Below are 11,450 nucleotides of genomic sequence, written 5' to 3' on the forward strand. Positions count from 1 at the left end.
AGAAACTCATATGAGGCATGTAGGATGTGTCCAAAAAAATCCAGAATTCATCAACTTTGGCAGCTCAGGAATCTTCTGAATATCTTTGTATTCTCCAGATCTCTCTTAACATTAACATGAGCGCTGGCAACCAGATGACGGACCTGAGGAACAATCCAATGTTGTAGCGCCAATAAAATGAGTTCTACGCTGCATTCTTTCTTACTGTTACCATAAATGGTCAAAACATGTTTGTTGGCCATGGATGATACGAGTAACGCAGGCTTGTGTTTCAGAGGAAGGCTGCGGGGCAGAAGGGCATTCTGGGTATTTCATGTCTGAGTCTCACTCATGAGAGAGAATGTGTTTACATCCGTATCTTTGTGTGTTGTGGCTAGACATATGCCCGGTTAACTGAAAATATATATCATGTGATTTATGCACAACTTGTGAGTGAAGTACGGTAAAATGCTGCTGCATCCGAAAGCCAGAGGGCGCTCTCGTGCAGAAACTCCAAATACGCACTGCAGAAGAAGACCGTAACACACGTAGTTCTAGGAAATGCCTGAGGACATGTTTTCATGACTGATCCTCAAGCCTCCTCAGGTATTTTCATGATAATAAAGTATATTTATAATGATCTTGTTTGACGGGTGTTGCTTTTTTAAATGCACGTTATAAGCAACTTAAACTCGCACTGCTTTTAGATCGAGCAGCATTTCTACTGATCCCAGAGCCGTGCTTCACGGACGAGCTACGCATCAATAAAATAATCAATATTTTGCATTATCGCAGCCAACTCGGTTTCAGCAGGAGCTGAAAGAGCTTTAGTGAGCTTTAGTGGTAACCGCGGTTAACCGGACACATGTCTAGTTGTGGCGTTTGTGTGTTCTTGCATGTGTATGTGTGCGAGTAATGCCCTCATTGTACTCGGGTCAGATTCCTTTGAGACCTTAACCGGGTGTGCAGGTGCAGAAGAAGAAGAGAGATTGTGTGTGTGGGAGAGAAAGATAAAGGCCGAGAAAAAAGAAAAGAGATTTAGAAATGACGGAAGTGTGTTTGTGTGTGTTTGGCCTGTGTGACACTGCAAGTAATGTTAAATAGACTTGATTTTAATAACCTAATCTATGGAGCTTCTTGACCCAGCTACACAAGATACTGCTCTTAAACTACTTAAAAGCACCTTCAGGTATCTTACATATGTCAGTGTTCAATCAGTACAAACAACATTATTATCATCACAGCAGCTAGAGTTACACATTCATTATTCTATAGGACATATGAATGATGTAAAGCTTCAGGGCAATAATTCATCTTATTTGTGATGAAACAGAGTGGGACCCAAGAACTGAGCCGAGCGGGACGCCTTCAGCTTCTGCTGCTAGTAGCTTAGCATGCTGTGTTTTGTGCGCATGTTTCTGATCATAGCTAGGAAAATGTACATAACATATAGACAGAATGCTAAAGAAAGAAGCAGAAAGACAGACAGGACGAAGGAGGAATTAAAGATCTGCAGAGGCGGTATGAGATTGAAGAGCCACTCTTAAGGACGAGGGCCGCTGTGGCTAGTAAACAGTTGGACGGTCTGGCTGGGTGCTGGGTGTCCTGGCACTGAAACTGTCTGATGTTCAATGACCGCTCTGTCTGGATCCGGTCGTAACACTCCTGCGGGACGGTCCAGAGACACATGAAAGAGATTTGAGCTGGGTCGCGGCCTCTGTTCTGCTCTTCTCGTTCTGGGTCTCTGGTCCCTGATGGAAAAACCAGGTCACACCAGATGAATGCAGTTTAGCTGGTTTTTGGAACAGGGAAGCTATTTTTTGCTGATCTAAGGTTATCTACCAGGTTTTATGAAGCTGACTGAGATGGTCTGTCAGATTCAGGTCTGACAGGTCTAACTGATCAACCATCCAGACCTGCCTGGATCTATGGCAACAAGCCATGAAACATAAACAGTTTGGTTTTCTCACCTTTCTCTATCTGTGTTTCACAAAAGATGCTTTGAATATATTTGAGGTGAATATATTAAAATGTATGCGAGCTCATGGTTTGTGGTGTTTATGTGACCACAGTTCATCTTGATTAATCAGAATGATGGAAGTAAACAGGAGTGAAGAGGTTTGCTTGTGTCACTGTGATTAAGATTATTGTACAGAATCACATTGTTAATAGAGCACATGTAATATTTTGCTGTAAGTTGAAGCTGAAAAGTTGAAGATCTTAAGTGACTTGATTCAAGCGTTTGTCTTTGTTCATGCTTATGAAATGAACACAGCCGTGTAAAGATTGTTGTGTTTCACAGAAGTCAGTCAGTCTGATGGTTTTAAAGCGACACAGATGTTTTTCTTTAACTCGTGTTGTAGATGATGAATGTTGTCGTGTTGCGATCATACAGTGGTTCTGATGTTTGGGGGGGTTTCTGTAGCGCTGTGAACTCTTCAACGTCCCTCATGTGCTGTATGGAGGAGATTCCTTCCACAATAACAAACTCCACACGGAATGCGTTTCACTCGTCTCTCCCTCATCGGAGAGACACACACACACAGAGTTTGTGTGTTTTTCTGCATGAAAGCTGTTTACTAATGTTTTCTATGTGAAAAAAAAGATTCATTCTTATGACTTATGTCTCTCTCTCTTTAACTTTAAATCAGTTGTGTACTGGATGTTTGTCTGGGACTCGTGCGTGTGTGTGCGTGTGTGCGTGTGTGTGTGTGTGTGTGCGTGCGTGCGTGCGTGCGTGCGTGCGTGTGCGTGTGTGTGTGTGCGTGTGTGTGTGTGCGTGTGCGTGCGTGTGTGTGTTTTACTGGAGTTGTAGTGACTGTGTGGGATTGTGAGGGTAGATAGTTTGTGATTCTGTGAGTTTTTGGCTTGTACTCACTGCTCTTCAGTGTTTTATTAACTCTCCTTAACTCGTATTGTGTTTCCTCTGATTGTGTGTGTGTGTGTCTCATTCAGAAACTCATCATGTGCTGCTGAACACAATCTCACACTGGACTGTGAAGCGGCTTCATCATGTGAATCAGTTGTGTGTGTGTGTGTACAGGTGTCTAATCAATATTTGTAGAGTAAAAGTCATGATGTCTATGGAAAGTCCCCACAATGTATAGAAACAAATGTGTGTGTGTGTCCCTCTTTTGCAGGAAGTGAGACGGTAAGGAAGTGCTCTGGAGGTGTGTGTGTGTGAATGAGGAGGATTTGCCTGCAGTAGAACAGAATTAACACATGACTGCAGGGTGTTGTGGATAACAGGCTCGACCTGTCTGTGCCACACACACACACATCAGAAGAAAGGAAATCTTTTCTGTGTGTGTGTGTGTGTGTGTGCGTGTGCGTGTGCGTGTGCGTGTGCGTGTGCGTGTGTGTGTGTGTGTGTGTGTGTGTGTGTGTGTGTGTGTGTTTGTGTTGTGTACACAATGCAGGTGTAATGGCAGGTGGTTGTGTGTGTCTTTGGTTTATATAAGTGAATGCAGAACAGTGTGTGTGCGTGTTTGAATGCATCTGTCATCACATCTGTTTATTTAAACACTAGTCTCATCACATCTTTGTTTGATGGATTAAACCCATCCTTGAGAGCTCCGTCTGTCTTCATTTCATCATACGAATCATGAGCTCACATGTCAAGACCAGAGAGACATGAAGCTGAGGTGACTGAACTGATGTGTGTGACGTGCTTTCATCATGTGTAGGTCATGAAGAAGTGCTTTGTTTTACTAGACGTTTGATTGTACTGGATGTGATGTGAATTGTTCTGTAATGTTTTACATTCATTCATGTCAGGCCACATTTACACGATCAAAAACGGAAAATTTTTTCCTTTTCTGATTTTGAAAAGTTTCACGTACACATGACAGCGTTATCTGGTCTACCGGTCTGCATTTACACGGATCCAGGACAACGGATAAAAACGCTGTAGTATGCACGCCAGGCCAGTGAGTGGCGATGTTGTTGTGTAAAGAAACAGGATGTGCCTTGGCACTTGCACAGGTATAATGCAAAAGTGCTTTTTAATACCGTTGGTGTGTGTTTAAAGTCTGGCAAATGTAAATAGTGTGTCTCCGCTGGTCTTATTGGTGCAGCAAATCCACATTTTGCTGAGAAATCGTTAATACATAGTCGAGCAGCAAGAGCTCACAGAAATGGAAGCCGCCATATACGCGTCCTTTTCACATGACGTCACGCATCTTCCGTTCTGCCGCGAACTCCAGTTCATAAGGTGGCGGCAATGCATCTATAAGCTGATTTGCCAACCGCCAGTAAAACTCAAGAAGAAGAAGTTACTTCTGCTAGCGCCTCAGAATGGAGTTTACCAAGTGGCTTGCACATCTGCCACAAATACGTCTAGATGATGTACAACGGCTTGCAGACAAAGTTTTGCTAACGACAAGATCAAAGCTAGAGAATGGACACAAATTCTTCGTTGAACAGTACCTGTTTGATTATGAAGGTAATTGGTTTTTTTGTGTGTGTTAGCGAAGGTGCTAGGATAAGTACTTGAATACGTGTTCTGTCCGTTTTTTTTCTCACTGTTGTTAAATTCCAGCGCAACGGCAAAACGGAAGTTCTTCTCCTTCTTGTTTGTTGCAAGACGGATGTTATGATACACTGCTTTGCAAAAAGGCGGAAGTTAAGTGACGTCATTGTGAAAAGGGCGTATTGTTTTGGCTATAGAGGGTATGCATTGACGCCACTTTCCCACGTGAACACGCCGGGACACGCCCCCCCTTGAACGCCAAGACACGTTCCCCTGGGTGTTAACATACGCAGCAAAATGGCTGATGAGAATAGGAGAAACAAAGAAACCGGGACTAAAACACACAATTATTTGATGAAATTACAAGCAGCCGAACTGGACTGTGATCCTTATGACTTCCCTATGACTTACAAATGAATCAAGTGTTCCTGGACACTGAAATGTTGCACGGAATTGCGTTTCCTGACATTGCAAGCAGTCATAATGTTTTGCCCCTCACGGGGGCGCGCTCACATGGTAAAGTGACGACACTTCCATACCCTCTGTACTCGATCGACCGAGCACGTTATACGCACGATCGTTTTCAGAAGGTTCCGTCTTGCGGTTTACATGGAAACAAAAAGGCGGCTTTTTCAAAAAGTTGCTCTTCGAGACCCGTCTTTAAAGTTTGCATTTTCAGTCCCCAAAACACCATTTCTGTCTAAACGCACGGCCAAGACGCATACATGTTTCTTGCGTTTTCAGTTGAAAATGGTCTCGTGTAAACAGCCCCTCAGTTTAGATGTCAGATTTGTCAGGATGAGTGCACAGAGCGGTGTGATGATAAATCCTGTGGAATCTCGGGCAGTTTTACACAAACTCTCTGTGTGTTGTTTCATTCAGCTTGAGCGGTGTTTGTCACCTGTCACGTGTGTAACATGTCTTGCCAGAGAGCCGGTGTGTTTCGTTCAGTCTGCTTCCTGTGAGCACACAAACACATTCACGTCTGACCCCCTCCCCCTGAACGGGCCGCAGCGGTGAGCCAGCAGGAAGGAGATGAGAAACAATGAAGCCACACTTCCTGTGCCGGACGCCAACATTCCACACCACACAGAGAGAGAGAGAGAGACAGACGCTCGGCAACCAGAAGCTCTCCATCTCTCTTTGTGTGTCTCTGCACTGCTCTTTCATGCTTTAGTCTGTGCTTCAGCAGTCATCGTTTCTGGATCAGCCAATAGCATCGCTCCCCTCAGTGTGAGCTGTGTTTTATCTTTTATCTTTGATTTGATGGGCCATCAATCCTGTTTTGAACCCAAACGTCCCGTCTCCATCTGTTATCGGAGGCAGTCACCATGGCGACCCGTCGCTGGCCTGATGGGCGGGGGGGACTACAGACGAGCCGCAGATGCTGGAAGTCTGTGTTTAAATCAACACCATAAAACTCCTCCGGGGTGCAGATGTCTGAGCGCTCTGAAACGATGCTTGAGAGACTCCTGAACATGATTCATCTCAAACTCCACCCCCCATTCATCTGAGATGAGTTTGAGCATTTGACGAGTGAACATCTCCCCCTGGACTTAAAGCTCTTCAAAAGCATTCTGAGGTCAGCTGGAAACAGGAGAAATTTATTGACATGTTGGAAAACACTTTAAAACACATCTGATGCTTTGCGATCGAGACAAGTCTGACTTTTTTACATCATCTTTGGTGTTTATTTTGTATTTATGTATTTACTTTATTGTGTATTGCTCACAGTGAACGGTGTAGTCAAATTCATGAACATTGATTCTTATGAGCTGAGTCACTCCAAATGATTCACAGTCTGAAACGACTCACTCACTGATTCAGTCAGACAACACTCTTCAGCCGTGACTGGATTCATTTCACTCCAGACTTTCATCCTCTGTGGTGTGTGTGATCAGCTGCAGGAAGTGATGTCACGTCAGGGGTGCGCTTGAGTACTGAGATCATGAAATGAACATCACACTGAATCCATCCTACAGCGGAAAACAGCTCTGTGATCGTGAATCTTCATACACATTGTTTGGAAATTAATGTTGTATTATCTGAGATGTGTGAGGATGGTTAATGTCCCTGAACAACATCTACAGTCGTATGTTAGCAGACACACATAAAAGCGTTTAAATATCACGAGTGAGTGAGGCATAAAATGTCAAAATAAAATGTACATCGTGAACAAAAATAAAACTTGGATGACACGTTAAACTCTCATCAGTCGTGGCGACAGTTGTGTTTGAGAGGTTGTGTGTGTGATGTTTGTGATGATTGAACTCGCATTGAGCTGTCGTCTGTCTCTTCATATATTCATCTTCTCTGTTCTGACACGTTTGCATCCATTGACTTTATGAAGGATGTATTGTGTTTTCTGTGTGCTTCTGTTCGTGTAAAGCACTGTGTCGTCACGTAGATGTAGTTGTGTGTGCGTGTGTGCGTGCGAGAGAGAGAGAGAGAGAATTTATGGATGATGACTGACTGTACAGTACATACAGACGTTGTCTCAAGGTCATCTCTCTCATGTCAGTCAGATCTTATTTAATGTTCTTATGAAATGACGTCGAGTGACGTTCACATGTCATCCTCAGCTCAGAGTGATGTCACACATCTGATGAACTCAGAATCATCTCTTCTGCTCTTGTCTGGAGTGTTTTGAGTTCATGCATGCAGCACTTGTATCTCAGGACATGTTTATTCAAGATGATTGACAGTTTACAGAGGTTGTGTTCTTCAGAAACAACATACATCACAGGTTCAGTTTCCACACACACACATCTGTTGTGTCATTCTTCTTCATGTGTAATATCAGCGCTGAAGGTGTGTTCTGGATGTGTGATTGTGAATGAATCAGGCACAGAGGGAATGAGGTGTGGTGTTTTGTGCTGCATGGCTCTCTGCTGCCACCTGCTGTTGTGTTCATCATGTTTCTGAAGCGTTCAACAGACACATGAATCCGGGCCAGACCTCCCACAATGAGCAAGACATGTGCTAAATGTGTTGTGTGTGTGTGTGGGGGGGGGGGGGGTGTGTGAGTCATTAGAGGTAAAGACTGGTCTATCTCAGTGGGGTATTGAGCTCTATAAAACAGCTGTGACACCATAGATCATCAGCCCTTAATGAGCTAACACACACACACACACACACAAGTGCGACTTGTGTTTGAAATGATGCTACTTCATTATAAATACAAAGTAAATATGCACAGTAAACAGAAATATATTAAATAAGCACAAACTTTATTCCTGGTGCAAGAATCTGTGTGTGTGTGTGTGTGTGTGCGTGTGCGTTTGTGTGTGTGTGTGTGTGTTCATGTTTGTATATCCCGGTGGGGACCTAAACCTGAATACACACCAACACATGGGGACTCGTGTCACCGTGGGGACCAAAATTGAGGTCCCCAGGGCAAAAAAGCTATAAATTGTACAGAACAATATTTTTTACAAATCTAAAAATGCAAAAAGTGTTCTATGATCTTTAGGTTTAGGGATAGAACAGTTTGTACAGTATAAAAACATTACGCCTATGGACTGTCCCCACGGGGATAGTCAACCAAAGCGTTGTGTGTGTGTGTGTGTGTGTGTGTGTGTGTGCGTGCGTGCGTGCGTGCGTGCGTGCGTGTGTGTGTGTCGGCTGGTTTTGGCGTCTGGTCAGACTGGCCGGATTTGAATGATCTCTGCGTTCGATCTGGAGCGTCACTGGAGTGGGTGAGGTCTGACTCTGGGACTGTGAGAGTCTCCGAGGATATTATCACTGACCCCCTGACCTATGTAGAGGCGACCATCACATATGGTGACTGTAATTACCTGTTATCATCTCTAGGGGCACGGCCAACACTCTTGGATTTACATCGATATCAACAGAAACAACACTGGGTTGGACTGAAACTTTAGGGAAAACTTGCATGCCTCCCCTCAGCTGATCACTCTGTCTCTCACTCATTTCTGAAGAGCGATGTGCTCAGTGAGGACATTGTTATTTTTACAGTAAAAGCTAGGTTACAAGTACTCCCTACTAGATTAAATCTCTCTATTTGGTTTCCTGCAACTCAAGTCCCTCATTGCTTGCATCACACCACAGAACAGACTGTTGAAACATCGCCACATATCTTAAACGGCTCTCATGCTTACAAGGGGATGTACATGGCACGCCATGACAGAGTAGTGGATCTTATAACAAAGGACATATCAAGCTTCCTTTCACCCGGAGTAACAATCTATCAACATTCCTGTGTAAAACCTTCTATGTTTCAATGCAATAATAGTAATGCTGAAGTATTTTCACATTTATCTGCTAATACACCAGATGTTATTGTGATCAATGAGGAGTGTAAAGAAGTGTTTGTTTTAGAGGTTGCGTGTACCTTTGACTCTAGTTTGGATGAAGCCTTTATGACAAAAATGATTAAATACCAACCTCTTCTGAGCATCATTGCAGAGATGGGTTATCGGGGTCGATTGCTTGTTTTTATATTCGGCAGCTTGGACATGTACATAGGTTGGTGGTAAGAGGACTTCAACAACTTGGAATGTCTAAAAAGAGGGCCAAGCGCTTAGCAAAGTACTGTGCTGTGTCTGCGATTATAGGCAGCCGCGGTATATGGCGGAGACGTTGTTATTTACATCCCTAACAACTGAGTTGTATATTTAATATTGTGTACATTTGTTGTATAACACTGGTCCATGATTGAGTGGATATGCATTTATCTGTATCTATAAATATTTTTGTCCTTGTAAATGATTTCCTTTAAGCGGACTCAAATAAAATATTAAAGTGTGCGTGTGTGTGTGTGTGTGTTTGCGTGCGTGCGTGCGTGCGTGCGTGCGTGTGTGTGTGTGTGTGTGTGTTTACTTTATATTCTGATAGCCACAGTAAGGTCTGGTAACTGAGAGAATGTGTTGGCTCTGGTGCTGAAGCGAAGTCCTAGTGGTCGATTTGAATATTTATAAAACTATTGACAACAAATGTAAGAACTGAAATGAATTTATCATGAGCAGAAGTACTTACAAAGTTACTAACAGCCTTTCCATGCCATTCATACTAGAACTGATTCTACATGTTCTTTCCTATTAAAACATGATTCATTGTGAAATGCTCTTAACATGCTGATTTTTTATCCTTTTAATATCATTAATGCTAAATGTAGATACAAGACGTTATGGTTTATAATCTGTCACAGACAGTAAACTTACTGACAGCTTTTCTTTACTTAAGCGTTACAGTAAAAGTGTCCATTTATTGATCTGCTCTTGGTGTCTGCAGGTCTTTACATGCGACGCGTCTTTGGCGGGAGAAGCAGCATGCGCGGAGCGGAAAGGGTTCAAATGAAGCTCGTTTGGCGCTAAATAAAGATATTAGAGGATATAGCGGCAAAATATATTCAACATACATGTCCCTGAGTGAGCGTGATGTGTACATCTCAGTTATGTAGACGCGCTGCTCAATTTAAACCACAGAAATAGTCTGATGTTTTCAATGGTTCATTATGGAGCGGATAGAAGGAAGGATAATCTGGGTGAAAACCTGTCATCCGGTGGTAACTGGACTGTTGCTTGTCAGGGGCAGGCCGTGTGTCTTTTCTGTTCTTAGACTCGGAGCAGGAGAGCCAATGTTGCCTTTTTCACCACCCTGGGTGCGTTTACGCTTTTAAAAATGCCAATATTTTTATCTGCATTTCAGGTGGTTGACGCGACATATTTTCCCACACGCGCTCTCTGCCCGCTGGTGGGAGTGTGCTCGCCTGTAGATGTGCGTGCACGTGTCTCTGTGTGTGCAAGAGCATCGGGTCGGAACTCAATACGGAGAGCAGAGGAGAACTGTAAAGGCACGACCATGTAGAAACAGAGATGACATGCCGCCATGTAAATAAGATTAATAACATAATGCTATTTGTTTAATACCAGAACAAGGTATAGACATGATATATAGGAAAGGTAACCTTAAATGACTTCTCTTGTGATCTGGCGCTATATAGAAAATAAAATGAACTTGACCTTCAAGGGGGGCGGGAGGTGTGGTGGAGGGACGGGCGGGAGTGTGTTTGCTGACTGCTGTCAGGGTTAGATTTCCCAGAATCCTCCTCCCGATGTCAGTCAGACGGTGGTCGCGCTCTTCTTCACGCTGGATCAGTTTGGCTTTTGTGAAAAGAGAACAGCTTTATTTGTGCTCTGAGGTCTGCTGCTGAACTCACCATTCCCACACAAACACAACCGCCCGGTCTTCATCACATCACACTCACACTGAAGCTTGAGGATATCTGAACAGGATACAGCTTTGTAGAGCGAGATTTAGGTCCTGTGAGATTTCACTTTGCGTGAAATATTTCTTCTCTGTTTGCAGCCATGGCTGAATCTGATTTCAACAGATTCTCTTGAAGTTACACCCGTGTTTGTGCATGAATCTGTTCAGATAGACGTGTAGGATCTGAGAGATCATCAGCTCACTGACAGTGTCACATTAACAATAAGCCAAATGTATTTATTTCTCATGAGATATCAGCAAAAGATCACTAAATGATGGTGGTGACCCAGAACACATGATTCATCACGTCTGTCTGTCTGTCTGTAGGTGACATCACACAGAAGGGCTATGAAAAGAAGAGAGGTAAACTGTTGGCACCCTACATACCACAGATACAAGGTAAACATCTTTGATTAAAGCTTTACTATAAACACACATTTCAGACTTACACAAGTTTAACACTGATGTGTGAATGCTGTGTTGGGTTGATGTACACACATTACTGTTCATACTGTATTTACAATTCTGTAGAATGCAATATTCATTCATTTGTGATAGAAATTTGTTGTTTTTATTTTGTGGAAATGAAAACACATATCTGAAATAATACATGTGCGCTGAAGCGGTTGTGTTGATCTGCTGTAACTGTAGTTTTATTCTGGGTTATGGTTGAGTGAGTCAGGACAGGACTGTTGTTAAGACACTTAGTTTACAGTATATCAGTGCTGTAGTACTTGAGTCCGGACTCAAGACGTTTTTCTGTAGTCTC

The 11,450-nt window shown here is 43.2% G+C and overlaps 1 protein-coding gene across 1 annotated transcript in view; it reads left to right on the forward strand.

The window, feature by feature from the left end:
* dip2a (disco-interacting protein 2 homolog A) overlaps window positions 1-11,450 on the forward strand; it is a 53,785-nt gene that overhangs the window by 5,580 nt on the left and 36,755 nt on the right. Inside the window, exon 2 of the mRNA XM_057335836.1 lies at window positions 11,009-11,080. Coding sequence (XP_057191819.1) covers window positions 11,009-11,080 — 72 coding nt within the window. The remainder of the gene's footprint in view (window positions 1-11,008; window positions 11,081-11,450) is intronic.

Source organism: Triplophysa rosa, linkage group LG6, assembly GCF_024868665.1.
Source record: "Triplophysa rosa linkage group LG6, Trosa_1v2, whole genome shotgun sequence".
NCBI classification, from domain to species: Eukaryota; Metazoa; Chordata; class Actinopteri; order Cypriniformes; family Nemacheilidae; genus Triplophysa; species Triplophysa rosa.